This window comes from Cherax quadricarinatus, chromosome 9 (genome assembly GCF_038502225.1).
Source record: "Cherax quadricarinatus isolate ZL_2023a chromosome 9, ASM3850222v1, whole genome shotgun sequence".
NCBI classification, from domain to species: Eukaryota; Metazoa; Arthropoda; class Malacostraca; order Decapoda; family Parastacidae; genus Cherax; species Cherax quadricarinatus.
This window is the reverse complement of record NC_091300.1, coordinates 53,803,104-53,821,610: the sequence shown is the minus strand read 5'-3', so window position 1 is coordinate 53,821,610 and position 18,507 is coordinate 53,803,104. Positions and strand designations below refer to the sequence as shown.

Genomic DNA, 18,507 nt, shown 5'->3' with positions numbered 1-18,507 from the left:
TGGTCTATTAAGGAGATGCTTGTCTCGGAGATTCTTGTAGGTTTAGGTATTGCTGGTAGCAACAGGCAGTTACTCATTGTGTTTGTGAATTCGGTTATTTGTGGGTCCTGGTCGTGTATTATGTTTATGTTGAAATCACCTGTTAGTAGTAGGTGGTCTTTATTCATGTGTGCATCAGTAATCATGTTTCCTAGTTTTTCACTAAAGTGATAAATGTTTGACTGTGGTACTCTGTAGATGTTTATAACTGTGAGAGGTTTTTGCAGGTCTTTTGATTTAAATTTGGCTATGATGAAAGATTGAATATCAGATTAGAGGGAGAGAGTATGGAGGAGGTGAACGTATTCAGATATTTGGGAGTGGACGTGTCAGCGGATGGGTCTATGAAAGATGAGGTGAATCATAGAATTGATGAGGGAAAAAGAGTGAGTGGTGCACTTAGGAGTCTGTGGAGACAGAGAACTTTGTCCTTGGAGGCAAAGAGGGGAATGTATGAGAGTATAGTTTTACCAACGCTCTTATATGGGTGTGAAGCATGGGTGATGAATGTTGCAGCAAGGAGAAGGCTGGAGGCAGTGGAGATGTCATGTCTGAGGGCAATGTGTGGTGTGAATATAATGCAGAGAATTCGTAGTTTGGAAGTTAGGAGGAGGTGCAGGATTACCAAAACTGTTGTCCAGAGGGCTGAGGAAGGGTTGTTGAGGTGGTTCGGACATGTAGAGAGAATGGAGCGAAACAGAATAACTTCAAGAGTGTATCAGTCTGTAGTGGAAGGAAGGCGGGGTAGGGGTCGGCCTAGGAAGGGTTGGAGGGAGGGGGTAAAGGAGGTTTTGTGTGCGAGGGGCTTGGACTTCCAGCAGGCATGCGTGAGCGTGTTTGATAGGAGTGAATGGAGACAAATGGTTTTTAATACTTGACGTGCTGTTGGAGTGTGAGCAAAGTAACATTTATGAAGGGGTTCAGGGAAACCGGCAGGCCGGACTTGAGTCCTGGAGATGGGAAGTACAGTGCCTGCACTCTGAAGGAGGGGTGTTAATGTTGCAGTTTAAAAACTGTAGTGTAAAGCACCCTTCTGGCAAGACAGTGATGGAGTGAATGATGGTGAAAGTTTTTCTTTTTCGGGCCACCCTGCCTTGGTGGGAATCGGCCAGTGTGATAATAAATATTCTCCATGTTCGTCCCTTGTGCAAGATTTATTGATACATTTGTGTTGATTTGAATAGTATATAGCTGTTCCTCCCCCTTGCTGGTCTGTTCTACAGTTGTGTATGGCCATGTAGCCAGGAATGGTATAGAAATCTGTAATATCAGGCTTAAGCCAGGTTTCTGTTAGTGTGATGATTGATATATTGGAATGAAGGGAATTTAGTAATGCTGTGAGGTCATCATAATGTTTGCTCAAGGATCTGACATTGTAGTTAAAGATGGTTATGTTATTGTTTGCACTGAGTAATGTCTTTGCTTGGTCTGCTGTGTAGTAATTACAGTTACTGGTTGATTCGTGTAATTCATTTTTTAAAAAGTTTACATCAGGATCTATGTCTGTAGTCATAGGATGAGAGTAATTTTACAAACTAGATTTTCTGAGTAAAATGATATAAGAGTTACAGTGGACCCTCGACCAGCGATGGCATCGATTAATGATAAATCTGACTAGCGATACATTTTATCGCAAAAATTTTGCCTCGATTAGCACTAAAAAACTCGACCAACACTATTCATTCCGTCTGAGACGCGTCCACTTCTGGCCAGTGTTTACAAGCCAGCCAGCCACCGTGGTCGCTTCGAAGCATACAATCGGAACATTTCCTATTATCACAGCCTTTTTAGTGATTGCACCTGCAAAATAAAGTCACCATGGGCCCTAAGAAAGCTTCTAGTGCCAACCCTACAGCAAAAAGGGTGAGAATTACTATGGATATGAAGAAAGAGATCATTGCTAAGTATGAAAGTGGAGTGCGTGTCTCCGAGCTGGCCAGGCTGTACACAAAACCCCAATCAACCATCACTACTATTGTGGCCAAGAAAACGGCAATCAAGGAAGCTGTTCTTGCCAAAGGTGCAACTATGTTTTCGAAACTGAGATCGCAGGTGATAGAAGATGTTGAGAGACTGTTATTGGTATGGATAAACGAAAAACAGATTGCAGGAGATAGCATCTCTCAAGTGATCATATGTTTAAAGGCTAGGAAGTTGCATGACGATTTAATTAGAAAAATGCCAGCAACTAGTGGTGATGTGAGTGAATTTAATGCCAGCGAAGGTTGGTTTGAGAGATTTAAGAATCGTAGTGGCATACATAGTGTGATAAGGCATGGTGAGGTTGCCAGTTTGGACCAAAAAGCAGCTGAAAAATATGTGCAGGAATTCAAGGAGTACATAGACGTGAAGGACTGAAACCTGAACAAGTGTTTAATGGTGACACTGACAATGTTGTGAAACACTTTAGGAATGTCATAAAGGAACGGGAGGTACAAGCCTCTATGGGCAGATATGTTGTGCGACAGAGGTCCAGTGACTCTCAAGCTGGTCCTAATGGCATTAAAAGAAGAAGGGAAGTAACCCCGAAAAAGGACTTGCCACCTCAAGTCCTAATGGAAGGGGATTCCCCTTCTAAACACTAAGACCATCAACACACTCCTCTCTTCCCATCCCATCAATCATCACCAGATCTTCAATAAAGGTAAGTGTCATGTAACTGTGCATGTCTTCTTCAGTTTGTGTGTATTAAAATTAATATTTCATGAGTTAAAATTTTTTTTTTCAATACTTTTGGGTGTCTTGCACAGATTAATTTGATTTCCATTATTTCTTATGGGGAAAATTAACTTGACTAACGATTATTTTGACTAACGATGAGCTCTCAGGAACGGATTAATAGCGTTAGTCTAGGGTCCACTGTATATTGAATTTACAACTAGACTTATGACTAACACTCCGTGATTAATCTAAAACTTGTAAAAATTTGAAAGAAAAAGGGATTATTACAGAATAGATAATTCAGTTATACACTTAGCATCTAATAGCACATTAATTAGTTTAACAAGTGAATTTATGAACTACAGTAGATATTTACAGTTAAAATAAAGGAGCTAATGAATATAATAATAAAAGAATGTACTAAAAGCAAAATCAGTAGCACCTGAGGTAGTCAATAGCACCTGGAGTATTTTAATGGCAAAATATTGAACTTATTACACTTTATCTCCTGAGAATAGCTCTTTGATTATTTTAACAATTGTGAATATATGAACTGAGGTAATTATTTATAGCTAAAATAAAGGAGAAAATATATAAGGGACTAAATTAAGCAATGGTAAACAAAGTTCAATGGACAGATAGTCACTATGATATAATATAATGGCAAAATAGTTAACTTATTACGCTTTAGCACCTGAGAATAGCACCTTGATTATTTTAACAATTGTGAATATATGAACTAAGGTAGTTATATAAAGCTAAAATAAAGGAGAAAATATATAAGGGGCTAAATTAAGTAACGATAAACAAAGTTCAATGGACAGATAGTCACTATGATATAATATTGATTTAGGAGTAAGATCTGATTTGTAATGTATAATAAGTTGAGCAATTAATTGCACTATAAAAAATAGAGAAATATGAGGTAGCTGGTACTAGCTAGCAAATGATAGTTTTGGGACTCACACAATAATGTATTTGCAATATACACTAATTGCTCACACAATATATAAGGGACTGAAAAAAGTAGTGGTTAACAGAATTAAATGGACAGGTAGCAACCATGAATAACATTAATTTGGAGTAAGATTTGACTTGCAACACAAAATTATGAGCAATTAAAAGCAATTAAAAGAGTAAAAAGTATTTGAGGTAGCTGGTATTAGCTAGTAAAAGAAGAAAAAAAATAATGCACAATAATGTAATAGTAAAAAAAAATAATGCAGAATAATGTAATAGTAACGTACACTATGCACCACAAATATTTATGTATTAAGGGCACTCATCTAATCTATTACAGAAATGTCAGCTTTTCTAAGGAAGGTAGAGAAATCATGTTCGTTTGAGATGGTATATTGTTGTCCTGTTGATGTTTTTCTAATTAGTATTTTTCCATCTCGAGTGAAACACTGATGTATTTTGTTTTCCTGTTTAAGTTTTCTCAACCTGAACAGAAGGTTTTGACGTTTTCTCGTTAGACACTCGTTGATGAACACTCCATTTTTCATTGTAATTGCTGATTTAATTAAGTCCTTTCTTTTATCATATGAATGAAGTCTGATCATAATACTGTGTTTTCTACCTTGTTTTCCTAGCAAACGTGTTCTCTTTGATTTCATTGTTTTGGACGATAACTTTTACGTGGTCCTGTATTATCCTGATAGCAGTTTCTTTGCACTGTTCTTGGGTTATGTCACTAGGAATGTGTGGACTGTTTATTATAACTGCATCAGACAACTTATCTTGTTCAGTTTTGTCGTTCAGTTTTGTCGTCTTGGAAATCAAGGTATTCATTCAGTCGAGTGTGCATGTTCTGATTCTAGTCCTTGATTGCTTCTTCAACCTTCGTATTTAGAGTTGTTATTTGCTCAGTGTGACTGGCTGTAGCTGTTTTCAGAGTATTTTCTGTGTCAACACTTCCCAATGTAATCTTCTCTCCAAGGTTTTGGATCTTGTTCTCGAGGTTGGTTATCTTGGATTCTCGTCGCGCAAGTGTTGCTTTAATATCTTTGATTTCACTTTCTAGAGCGACGATGTAGTCCCTGATATTGTCAGGAATAATCATACCTGAGTTATCATGGGTGAATCCTTTGAAGGGAGTGGAGTTGGAGGGGGAGTCAGCCGTGTTTATTGTTGTTGTTCTCTGGGTTGTGGTGGTGAGGGGGGTTGATGATACACCGGCTTCCTGCTGGGTAGACAAGTTGAGTTCTAGGGTCCTTGGTGTTATTCTTTTCTTACTGATGTTGTTTATTCTGTGATATCCTTTCACAGTATCACTAAAGTAGATACTGTGTATGGCAGAGAAGGCTTGATTTCCCTGAGCTTGGGTTAAGTGATTGTCTGGCAGCAGAGGCAGTGTTTGGTTTAGCAGGGCTGTCTTCCTTAGATCTTCTATTTTGTCAAGATTTGGGTTACATTCTTAGTATTCTTGGGTCATTTTGTGGTCTGCGTGGGTTCATGTAGTTGTACCTTCAATTAGGCCACCACAAGCTTTGATGAGCGATGGTTTCTTGAATAAGAGCTGCTAGGATGCCGCTGCTGCTGCTGCTTGCAGACAACACTTTTTATTATTTTGTATCAGCTAATTAAGTTTGTACGGGTACACCTAAGTACAATTGTCATACATAGTGGAAATTACCTAGGATTACCCAAAAAAAAAGTTAGTGACATATTTACATTGATGTCCTTGTATTTCCATTGTTGTCCTTGTATTTCCATGATGTCCTTGTATTTCCATTGTTGTCCTTGTATTTCAATGGATGTCCTTGTATTTCCATGGATGTCCTTGTATTTTCATGGATGTCCTTGTATTTCTATCGATGTCCTTGTATTTCCATGGATGTCCTTGTATTTCCATGGATGTCCTTGTATTTCCATTGATGTCCTTGTATTTCCATTGATGTCCTTGTATTTCCATTGATGTCCTTGTATTTCCATTGATGTCCTTGTGTTTCCATTGGTGTCCTTGTATTTCCATTGATGTCCTTGTATTTCCATTGATGTCCTTTTATTTCCATTGGTGTCCATGTATTTCCATTGGTGTACTCCTTCTCCTTGGAATAGCCTACAGCACACTACCAAAATACATGCTGTGTCGTATAAATTGATGTTTCGCTGGTGAATATTCCTCTTCAGTGTCGCTGCTGTAAAGGTCATCCAGAGCTTGGAAATCACAGTCAGTATCACTGTCATCACCTCTGCTCACATCTGAGTCCTGGCCACTGGAAAATATGAGCTTATGCTTACGCTGTAGTACGACTGAATGGGAACAAGACAGAGCAGCCCCAGAGGTGGATGGTTGAGGGTTTTCTGATTTTTTATCACTATTTTTCATTATCCTGAGCATTGTTCTCATGGATGGAGGTGACCTTTATGGTCACCTCCATCCATGTTAGAACTGTCAAGAGAAGTTTCCCAATTCGCCGGGAGGGAGGTTTCTCTGGCTACGAGGCATGTTGAATAAAGGGTACTGAAATGTCATTTCCACAATGTAATGCAGGTGCCCCAATTTTTTGTATACTGTACACACTGACCATACAGACCAGTTCTCTCATATGTAGGCCTATCAGCTTTCTCCCTCCAAATTTGAAGCTGCTTGAATTTTGGCTTTGTATTATGGGACTGACAGTGGCTTCAAAGTCATGATACTATGGGACTGACCCCAAATGGGTTAAAATTCATCAGTCCATAACTTGTGTCTAGTTTAAAGTAGTGTGTAAACATTAACATTAGTCTACCTGAAAAGCCTGGCATGTTAGTGGCTTTTCTTTTGTGCTTAACAATATTTTATAACATGTAAATATCACATTGTATACTATGCAAAGAAATAAAAATTTTGATTTTGATCAAAGTATTAGGAATTCACTAAATATTGTTATTGTCCCCACATCTTTGTGTGTGGGGTGTGGGTGTGTGTGTGTGGGTGTGCATGTGGGTGTGTGTGGGTGTGTGTGGGTGTGTGTGTGGGTGTGGGTGTGTGGGTGTGGGTGTGTGGGTGTGGGTGTGTGGGTGTGGGTGTGTGGGTGTGTGTGTGGGTGTGTGTGTGGGTGTGTGTGTGGGTGTGGGTGTGGGTGTGTGTGTGTGTGTGTGTGTGTGTGTGTGTGTGTGTGTGTGTGTGTGTGTGTGTGTGTGTGTGTGTGTGGGGTGTGTGTGTGGGTGTGTGTGTACTCACCTATTTGTACTCACCTATTTGTGGTTGCAGGGGTCGAGTCACAGCTCCTGGCCCCACCTCTTCACTGATTGCTACTAGGTCCTCTACCTGCTCCATGAGCTTTATCATACCTCGCCTTAAAACTATGTATGGTTCCCGCCTCCACTACTTCACTTTCTAGGCTATTCCACGGCTTGACTACTCTATGACTGAAAAAATACTTCCTAACATCCCTTTGATTCATCCGAGTCTTCAACTTCCAATTGTGACCTCTTGTGTCTTTGTCCCATCTCTGGAACATCCCGTCTTTGTCCACCTCATCTATTCCGCGCAGTATTTTATATGTCGTTATCATGTCTCCCCTGACCCTCCTTGCCTCCAGTGTTGTCAGGCCGATTTCCCTCAACCTTTCTTTGTAGGACAATCCCCGTAGCTCTGGGACTAGTCTTGTTGCAAACCTTTGCACTTTCTCTAATTTCTTGACGTGCTTGACTAGGTGTGGATTCCAAACTGGTGCTGCATACTCCAGTATGGGCCTAACGTAAATGGTATACAGAGTCTTGAACGAATCCTTACTGAGGAACGCTATCCGTAGGTTTGCCAGGCGCCCGTATGCTGCAGCAGTTATCTGATTGATGTGCGCCTCGGGAGATATGCTCGGTGTTATACTCACCCCCAGATCTTTTTCCTTGAGTGAGGTTTGCAGACTTTGGCCGTCTAAACTATATTGTGTCTGCGGTCTTCTTTGCCCTTCCTCAATCTTCATGACTTTGCATTTGGCAGGGTTAAACTCAAGGAGCCAGTTGCTGGGCCTGGCTTGTAGCCTGTCCAGGTCTCTTTGTAGTCCTGCCTGATCCTCATCCGATTTGATTCTTCTCATTAACTTCACATCGTCCGCAAACAAGGACACTTCTGAGTCTATCCCTTCCGTTATGTCATTCACATATACCAAGAACAGCACAGGTCCTAGGACTGACCCCTGTGGAACCCCGCTTGTCACAGGCGCCCACTCTGACACCTCGTCACGTACCATGACTCATTGTTGCCTCCCTGTCAGGTATTCTCTGATCCATTGCAGTGCCTTTCCTGTTATGTGTGCCTGATCCTCTAGCTTTTGCAGTAACCTCTTGTGAGGAACTGTGTCGAAGGCCTTCTTGCAGTCCAAAAAAATGCAGTCAATCCACCCCTCTCTCTCTTGTCTTACTTCTGTCACCTTGTCATAAAACTTTAGTAGTTTTGTGACACAGGATTTTCCCTCCCTGAAACCATGCTGGTTGTCAGTTATACACTTGTTTCTTTCCAGGTGCTCCACCACTCTCCTGATGATCTTCTCCATGACCTTGCATACTATGCACGTTAGTGATACAGGTCTGTAGTTTAGTGCCTCATGTCTGTCTCTCTTATTAAAAATCGGGACTACATTTGCCATCTTCCATACCTCAGGGAGTTGCCCAGTTTCAAATGATGTGTTGAAGATCTTTGTTAACGGTACACACAATATCTCTGCTCCCTCTTTAAGGACCCACGGAGAGATGTTGTCTGGTCCCACCGCCTTTGAGGTGTCAAGTTCGCATAGCAGCTTCTTCACCTCCTCCTTGGTTATATGTACCTCATCCAGCACTTGCTGGTGCACCCCCCTGCTCTGATTTCCTGGAGTCCTACTGGCTTCCACTGTAAATACTTCTTTAAATCTTGTGTTGAGCTCCTGACATACTTCCCGGTCGTTTCTTGTGAATTCCCCATCACCCTTCCTCAGTCTGATTACCTGGTCCTTGACTGTTGTTTTCCTCCTGATGTGGCTGTACAACAGCTTCGGGTCAGTCTTGACTTTCGATGCTATGTCATTTTCGTATTGCCGCTGAGCATCCCTTCTTATCTGTGCATATTCGTTTCTGACTCTTCGGCTAATCTCTTTATTTTCCTGAGTTCTCTGTCTTCTGTACCTTTTCCATTCTCTAGTACACCTAGTTTTTGCCTCCCTACACCTTTGGGTGAACCAACGACTCGTTCTGTTCTTCCCATTATTTCTGTTTCCCTTAGGAACAAACCTCTCCTCTGTCTCCTTGCATTTTGTTGCCACATAATCCATCATTTCTTGTACTGGTTTTCCTGTCAGTTCCCTCTCCCACTGAATGTCTTGAAAGAAGTTCCTCATGCCTGAGTAGTTCCCCCTTTTGTAGTTTGGTTTTTCCCACCCTATTGCTGCTGCTCTCTCCACTTGGAGCTCAACTATGTCGTCGAAGCACAGAACCACATGATCACTAGCTTCCAGGGGCCTTTCATACATGATATCCTCGATGTCCGAACTACTCAAGGTGAATACAAGGTCCAGTCTTGCTGGTTCATCCTCTCCTCTCTCTCTGGTAGTGTCTCTAACATGTTGATGCATGAGGTTTTCCAGTACCACATCCATCATCTTGGCTCTCCATGTTTTGGGACCCCCATGAGGCTCAAGGTTTTCCCAGTCAATCTCCTTGTGATTGAAATCACCCATAACTAGTAACTTTGCTCCCCCCATGTGTGCTCTCCTGGCCACCTCGGCTAGTGTGTCGACCATTGCTCTGTTGCTCTCATCGTATTCTTCTCTTGGCCTCCTGCAGTTCTGTGGTGGGTTGTACATTACTGCAATTATCACCTTATGTCCCTCAGACTGGATTGTTCCTACTAAGTAGTCCCTTTCGCCCGGGCCATCCATTCCTTCCATTTTCTCTAACCCCCACTGGTTTTTAATGAGCAGTGCAGCTCCTCCTTCCCCTCTCCTCCCTCTGTCTTTCCTGAGGATTTGATATCGGGTGGAAAGATTGAATCTGTTATTATTCTGCTGAGTTTTGTTTCTGTGAGTGCTATTATGTCTGGGGATGTCTCCTTGAATCTTTCGTGCCACTCCTCATACTTATTTGTTATTCCATCTGCATTTGTATACCACACCTTCAAGTTCTTTTCTAAGATTGTGGTCTGGGAGGTGTATTGGGGTTGGGGAAGTGGGAGACCTGATAAGGAAATATGGGTGGTTGCTGTGGGGGTGGAGTTTGTAATGCAGTGGGTGGGGGCATTGGATGTGTGTGTGTGGGGGTGTGTGTGTGGGGGTGTACTCACCTATTTGTGGTTTCAGGGGTCGAGTCATAGCTCCTAGCCCCGCCTCTTCGCTGATTGCTGCTAGGTCCTCTCTCTCCCTGCCCCATGAGCTTTATCATACCTTGCCTTAAAACTATGTATGGTTCCCACCTCCATTACGTCACTTTCTAGGCTATTCCACGGCCTGACTACTCTATGACTGAAGAAATACTTCCTAACATCTCTTTGATTCATCTGAGTCTTCAACTTCCAATTGTGACCTCTTGTGTCTGTGTCCCTTCTCTGGAACATCCCGTCTTTGTCCACCTTGTCTATTCCGTGCAGTATTTTATATGTCGTTATTATGTCTCCCCTGACCCTCCTGTCCTCCAGTGTCATCAGGCTGATTTCCCTCAACCTTTCTTTGTAGGACAATCCCCGTAACTCTGGGACTAGTCTTGTTGCAAACCTTTGCACTTTCTCTAATTTCTTGACGTGCTTGGCTAGGTGTGGATTCCAAACTGGTGCTGCATACTCCAGTATGGGCCTAACGTAAATGGTATACAGAGTCTTGAACAAATCCTTACTGAGGTATCGGAACGCTATCCATAGGTTTGCCAGGCGCCCGTATGCTGCAGCAGTTATCTGATTGATGTGCGCCTCAGGAGATATGCTCAGTGTTATACTCACCCCCAGATCTTTTTCCTTGAGTGAGGTTTGCAGTCTTTGGCCATCTAAACTATATTGTGTCTGCGGTCTTCTTTGCCCTTCCCCAATCTTCATGACTTTGCATTTGGCAGGGTTAAACTCAAGGAGCCAGTTGCTGGACCAGGCTTGTAGCCTGTCCAGGTCTCTTTGTAGTCCTGCCTGATCCTCATCCAATTTGATTCTTCTCAATAACTTCACATCATCTGCAAACAAGGACACTTCTGAGTCTATTCCTTCCATTATGTCATTCACATATACCAAGAACAGCACAGGTCCTAGGACTGATCCCTGTGGAACCCCGCTTGTCACAGGCGCCCACTCTGACACCTCGTCACGTACCATGACTCGTTGTTGCCTCCCTGTCAGGTATTCTCTGATCCATTGCAGTGCCTTTCCTGTTATGTGTGCCTGATCCTCTAGCTTTTGCAGTAACCTCTTGTGAGGAACTGTGTCAAAGGCCTTCTTGCAGTCCAAAAAAATTCAGTCGATCCACCCCTCTCTCTCTTGTCTTACTTCTGTCACCTTGTCATAAAACTCCAGTAGGTTTGTGACACAAGATTTTCCTTCCCTGAAACTGTGCTGGTTGTCAATTATACACTTGTTTCTTTCCAGGTGCTCCACCACTCTCCTCCTGATGATCTTCTCCATGACTTTGCATAATATACACGTTAGTGATACAGGTCTGTAGTTTAGTGCTTCATGTCTGTCTCCCTTTTTAAAAATTTTGACTACATTTGCCATCTTCCATACCTCAGGGAGTTGCCCAGTTTCAAATGATGTGTTGAAGATCTTTGTTAATGGCACACACAGTATCTCTGCTCCCTCTTTAAGGACCCACGGAGAGATGTTGTCTGGTCCCACCGCCTTTGAGGTGTCAAGTTCGCATAGCAGCTTCTTCACCTCCTCCTTGGTTATATGTACCTCATCCAGCGCTTGCTGGTGTACCCCCCTGTTCTGATTTCCTGGAGTCCTACTGGTTTCCACTGTAAATACTTCTTTAAATCTCGTGTTGAGCTCATGACATACCTCTCGGTCGTTTCTTGTGAACTCCCCATCACCCTTCCTCAGTCTGATTACCTGGTCCTTGACTGATGTGGCTATACAACAGCTTCGGGTCAGACTTTACTTTCGATGCTGTGTCATTTTCACATTGTCATTGAGCCTCCCTTCTTATCTGTGCGTATTCGTTTCCAGCTCTTCAGCTAATCTCTTTATTTTCCTGAGTTCTCTGTCTTCTGTACCTTTTCTATTCTCTAGTACACCTAGTTTTTGCCTCCCTACACCTTTGGGTGAACCAAGGACTCGTTCTGTTCTTCCCATTATATCTGTTTCTCATGGGAACAAACCTCTCCTCTGCCTCCTTGCATTTTGTTGCCACATAGTCCATTTCTTGTACTGGTTTTCATGTCAGTTCCCTCTCCCACTGAATGTCTTACAGGAAGCTCCTCATGCCTGAGTAGTTCCCCCTTTTGTAGTTTGGTTTTTCCCAACCTATTCCTGCTACTCTCTCCACTTGAAGCTCAACTATGCAGTCGAAGCACAGAACCACATGATCACTAGCTCTCAGGGGCCATTCATACATGATATCCTCGATGTCCGAACTACTCAAGGTGAATACAAAGTCCAGTCTTGCTGGTTCATCCTCTCCTCTCTCACTGGTAGTGTCTCTAACATGTTGATGCATGAGGTTTTCCAGTACCACATCCATCATCTTGGCTCTCCATGTTTCGGGACCGCCATGGGGCTCCAGGTTTTCCCAGTCAATCTCCTTGTGATTGAAATCACCCATAACTAGTAACTTTGCTCCCCCCATGTGTGCTCTCCTGGCCACCTCGGCTAGTGTGTCGACCATTGCTCTGTTGCTCACATCGTATTCTTCTCTTGGCCTCCTGCAGTTCTGTGGTGGGTTGTACATTACTGCAAATATCACCTTATGTCCCTCAGACTGTATTGTTCCTACTAAGTAGTCCCTTTTGCCCGTGCCATCGATTCCTTCCATTTTCTCAAAACCCCACTTTTTTTAATGAGCAGTGCAACTCCTCCTCCCCCTCTCCTCCCTGTCTTTCCTGAGGATTTGATATCCGGATGGAAAGATTGAATCTGTTATTATTCTGCTGAGTTTTGTTTCTGTGAGTGCTATTATGTCTGAGGATGTCTCCTTGATTCTTTCATGCCACTCCTCATACTTATTTGTTATTCCTTCTGCTTTTGTATACCACACCTTCAACTTCTTTTCTAAGACTGTGGTCTGGGAGGTATATTGGGGTTGGGGAAGTGGGAGTCCTGATAAGGAACTATGGGTGGTTGCTGTGGGGGTGGAGTTTGTAATGCAGTGGGTGGGGGCATTGGATATGGCATGGGTATTTTGGTTTAGAGTGTTTGGTTGCACTGGGGTTGACCTGGTTGGGGGGTTTCTATAGGAAGTTGTGAGGGAGGCTGTATTTGATCTTCTTCCTGGGTCTGGGATCTCCTGTCTGTCTCCTCCATCCCCTCTCTTTCCTCCTTTCGCCTTTGTACCATCTCTGTTTCTGCCTTTCTTCTTGTGTTCTGTCGCGGTCGAGATACACCTTCCTGTATGCCGGCATGTCCCTTAGTCGTGCTTTCTCCTGCAGGATCCTGTTGCGAGTCGATTCTGCCTTGAAGGTCACTTTCACTGGCTGGGTTCTTTTTTTACAAACCCTCCTATTCTCCGAAAATTTTCCAGCTGGGTCATGTTGTCTTCTCCTATTGCTTTGATGATGCTTTCAATTGATTTTTTTTTCCCCTTGTTTTCTTACTTCATATGTTTCCCCTTCAACTTCCTGGAGCCCATACACAAAGACTGGCCTCACCCTTTCATTCTCCCACTGCATATCCTTGTGTATCCACTCATTCAATTTAATTTCCTCCATTGCAGCTTTCCTATCTTCAGTTTCACTAGCTAATGTACTTGGGCTCAGTGGCCTGTCATTTTCCCTTCTCGGCTTTCCCTGGGCTCTGCTGTGGTCTGTTAGGGCCTCCACATATAGCTTAGCTCTTTCATTTACTACAGTCTCTTCTGATAGAGCTTCTACATGCAGTTTTGCTCCCTCTTTCCCTACAGTCCCCTTATTTGTGACTGAGGTAGCAGTCTCTGATGTCAATCCCAAAATTTTCTTTAGTTCTTGTTACAAAAAACGCAATTCTAAAAGCTTAGAGATCTCCAGTGAATACTAGAAAGGATTGCCCTTCTAGCATCCCGCCTGTTACTGGGTTTTCGTAACAAGTAGTCAGTATCCTTGTCCAATTATCCATTAGAATTCAGTATTATTCAATAGTGCTTCAGGATTACAACTGGTAGGCTACTAACTAGAGAAATTAAAATTTAATAAATTTATTAAGTCTAGAGGTATATTATCAAATTAAATTAAATTAAATTAATCACAGTAATCAACATAATATCAATTTTCTCGAGTTCAATATTATTGTGCTGAAAGCACATATCACATTTATAATTCTTAAGTACCGTCTGGTACATTAACATTCAATAAGATATTACAAATATGTACAAGTAAGTATGTATGTGTGTAAGTGCTCTAAGTAGTTCTCTGTCTCACGACTCGACTAGACTTAAACAAGTGACTGACAAAGTCCTCACATAAACTAACTTCTTGACCGACTGGCAACCAGAACAGTCTGCTTGAACAACAAAAGGAATGCTAAGCCCAATAGCAATACAACAAGCAACTGCAACACAGAATCAGGAACAAGGAGATAATATAACGACTCTAAGTAGGGACCATCAGCAGATCCTCCACAAAAGTTACAAAATTCCCATACTACTGAATCTAAGTTCAGCATAAGAAAATCCCCGACTGTGATAATACACAGAAACCAGTACAAATTAAGTCAGAAGCTATAGCTCAGGACCTGAGATGCTCAGAGTGTCTGTGAGACACACAACCTGAGTACAACGTAGAAAATCACTAAGTCTATACAAGGTTCTGTGAACAGAGTTCTACAGAACTAACAAGAATAATGAGACAGACAATCTGTCCAACCTCCAAGAGAGTCTAGAGCAGACTGAATACTTCAGGTGAGGTGAGGACACCCCCCTCGATCACGTGATAGCTCCGTGCACAGCAGTCGCCCAGCAAGAAGCCGGCAATATAACGAGCAAACAGCGATAATTACAGTAGTTAGACAATCATGACTTGAACTGAGCACATAATATGTTACATCCTACCTAACAAAGGAAACTACGTCAAATAACAATATAAAGCAATACATTTACGATTTAGCTATTATCGCAAATATAAGCAATATAAAATTAAATGAAAAGATAATAATTATATATATACATAATAATCATTGCAACCATTCAGGGGTTGCAACAGTTCTTTAGGCTGTTTCAGATTTTTCAGTTCCTCTTCTAAACTCTGTATCCTAACCTCTGCTGCTTTGACTTACACCTCCCACTTCCTGCTTTCCATATCTATCCTCTCTTTCATTCTCATGCTAAGTTCTTCTAGTTTCTTTTCCCATTCATGTTCCCTTTTTATGAGCTCTGCTGCCCAATCTTTCTTTGCAGATTCCTCCTCCTGTCCCTTGGTTTTCCTTCCTGCTCTCTGGCAACCCATTTTTGTTTTATTTTGATTGCCTTAGAGTGGGAAACCTATGTAATTCTGTGTGTTAGTTTAGTAGTGTGTTTGTCAGAGTGTGGGGGGGGGGAAGGTAGAGGAGGAACTGTGGCTATGTGGGAGAGGGGTGGGGAGGGGGATTTAGGGGGGAATATGGGGAGTGGGAAGGAGGGAGAAGCAAGTGGGTGAATGGGAGAGGGAGAGGGGGAAGGAGGGAGAGGTGGGGAGGGGGAGGGTGAAAGAGGGAGGGGTGGGATCAGGGGAAGGAGTGAGATGTTGGTGGGGGAGGGGGGGAGTGTATGTGTGAGTCTGGATATATGTGTGTGTGTGTAATTGTGTCTGAAAAGTAGGTGAATTGTGCATTGGAGTGTAATGTGGAGTCTCAGTGGTCGCTTGCCTGACCACAACCTCTTGTGACCTGACCCCCACCCTCCTGGGACTTGACCCACAACTACTTAGTGTTGCCCTTTATGCTTGTCCTGCCACCTAGCTTATAGTAGCTTACTTGCCTTGTTCCATAGATTACCAATTGCTATTCCTTATTGAATACTTGAGTGCCTCTTCTTTATCGTGCTGTGAGAGTTGGAACATTCACAATCAGCTTGGCGGTTAATTGGAACCTGGAACCCCACACCCATACAACCACTCATAGGTGATTACAGCACTTGCAATGCGGCTGTAGCAGCCTGTAGATTGTCCAGCTCAATGAGACGTCCTGGCGTAGATCCACCTCAATTTCTTCTCGTTATATAATGTACCCTATTCACTATTTCTCTCACTGGTCACACGATTGTTTCACTTTATTATCTTTCTTGGGTGACACGTGGCAACGTCGCCTGCCCTGCCCACTCTGACTGCACACCTCGTGTTACTTTCTAGATCACTTCGAAAATTGCGGCTCTCCCTACACTTATGTGGCTCAGGCAGATTATAAATCGCTTCAAGGAATTGTTCTCTACCCTAGCACACTTAGCTTCCCTTCAGATCACTTGGGTAGCCCTCGAAAACACTTATATTCGCGGAGCACGGAAGGTGTGACTTGCGCACGCACTGATGAGACTGTGTGTGTGTGTGTGTGTGTGTGTGTGTGTGTGTGTGTGTGTGTGTGTGTGTGTTTGTGTGTGGGTGTGTGTTTGTGTGTTTGTGTGTGGGTGTGTGGGTGTGTGTGTGTGTTTGTGTGTAGGTGTGTGGGTGTGTGTGTGTGTGGGTGTGTGTGTGTGTTTGTGTGTGGGTGTGTGTTTGTGTGTAGGTGTGTGGGTGTGTGTGTGTGTGTGTGTGGGTGTGTGTGTGTGTGTGTGTGTGGGTGTGGGTGTGTGTGGGTGTGTGTGTGTGTGTGGGTGTGGGTGTGTGTGTGTGTGGGGGGGGGCAAGGGGAGAAATTGGATTTTTTTATGAACCTTTCCTCTGGTTCTTATCTAGGATGAGGGTTGACTATGTAAATTTATATGTATTACTTAATACAGTAGTACTTAAACTGTACCTGTAGTTTTTCCCTTTACAATTTCATGGCAAAATGGATTAGATCCTTCTATACGATGTGCGTTGTAGAAGGCAACAAATAAATATTTTGGGAGCAAGAGACTAGTAACCTTCAGTTTTCTAAATTAAAGGCACATTGTAACCCATTGCACTGTATCAATTACTATAAATGAAAATGTCATAAAATTGAATGGATGAGTATACACCTACCATCCGACTTACGACCGAGTTCGGTTCCGAGAAACTGGTCGTAAGTCGAACTTTACTACTGAATATCAACAAAAAATTTTTGTAATGACTTTATTTTATTGTTTTATTTTGGTATTTCATGTTTTACTTTACTTTTTATGTTGTTAGTACTGTATTTTATACTGTAAGGTTTAGGATAAACACTGTGTACAACACAAAGAGTTGTTTATTTCCCAGAAATTTGGCATAAAAAACACGGTCGTAAGTCGAGTGGTCGTAAGTCGGATGGTAGGTGTACTTTTATAAAATTTATTAAATACAGGTACAGTATCTGTACTGCATGAGGCATATCTAATTAAATTGATTTTATTTAATTCTGTTTCTTGAGAATTTGTCAAACTTGCTTAAGATATTTCTTTCTTCAGTTTGAAGAATGGCATTGGACAGTGTGAAACAGTGTTGTCGCCAGCTAGACTCTGACCGTGTTCTAGACAGAAAGGTGAGATTAACTTAAAAGTTATACTTAAATTTATTTCATGTGCTCTTGAGACCACTGAGAGGTTCTTGATCCAAGGAATTGAAACTGTTTTCTCTTTCCTTGGATCAAACTTCATTGTCACACATTCTTTAGGTACATTATAACCTCTTTGGTGTTTTGGCTTTCTTATAATAATAATAATAAAAAAATAATAATACAGGTCTCCCTCAACATTCGCGAGGGTTAGGGGATCAAGAGCCTCACGAATGTTGAAAAACCGTGAATGTTTGGTGCCCCAATATATTGTAGGGAAATATATTACAATACTGCTTCCTTAACTTGTTGAACCATGAATAATCATAAAATACATGAAAACGTCGTAAATTGTACTAAATATATACATGTTATGCTTTAATAACGTATGTTATTTAATAACATGTATGTTAACAACATGTATGTTATTAAATAACACAGACTCCACCACTGCGAGTCCCTACTACCCTCCCTCCGATCCCCGCAACTGGCAGCCAGCCCTCCCACCACTCAGTGTGGTGAGTGTTTTGTTTGTTCATTATTTACTTGCATTGTCATAGCTCTGGCCACGGCAATCCATAATAGAGAGATTATGTTCAAGCAGAGTACCCAGTACTACATTCATCATTGTTTCTCCATCATGGCCAGAAAGAGGAATGAATTTTATAAAGCGCTCTACAGGCTTACCACTGGAGTCGACAAAGTGAACAATGAATGTCAATTGATCTGTATGTGAAATATCTGGTGTTGAATCTACACTTATTGCAAAGTATTTTGCAGTTTTCACAGCTGCTATGATGTTATTGAGGACCTTCTTAGTCATCAGTTCAATAAATTCATTGCATATAGTAGATGACATGTAAGATACAGTGCCTCTTCCTGCATTCCCAAGGCGTGACACATGATTTGCTAAGAATGGATCGAATTGTGCTAATAGTTCTATGATCCCTAGGAAATTGCCATTGTTTTCCGAACCAAAAACCTCATTTTCTCCACGGAAAGCAAGTCCTCTTAGAGCTAAGAATTTTACAACAGCAACAACTCTTTCTAGAACTTTTCTCCAATAAGTGCGCTCTTTTTCAGTTTGATTTTCCAGATGAGAATCCAATAAGCCTTTTT

The 18,507-nt window shown here is 42.1% G+C and overlaps 1 protein-coding gene across 4 annotated transcripts in view; it reads left to right on the top strand.

Annotated features, from left to right (window-relative positions):
• The window catches only part of tefu (Serine/threonine-protein kinase tefu), an 844,515-nt gene that overhangs the window by 14,227 nt on the left and 811,781 nt on the right, over positions 1-18,507 (top strand). For all 4 annotated transcript variants that reach the window (XM_070083426.1, XM_070083425.1, XM_070083427.1 and 1 more), the window contains exon 2: positions 17,303-17,376. In XM_070083426.1, coding sequence (XP_069939527.1) covers positions 17,311-17,376 — 66 coding nt within the window. In that variant the 5' untranslated portion in view covers positions 17,303-17,310. The remainder of the gene's footprint in view (positions 1-17,302; positions 17,377-18,507) is intronic.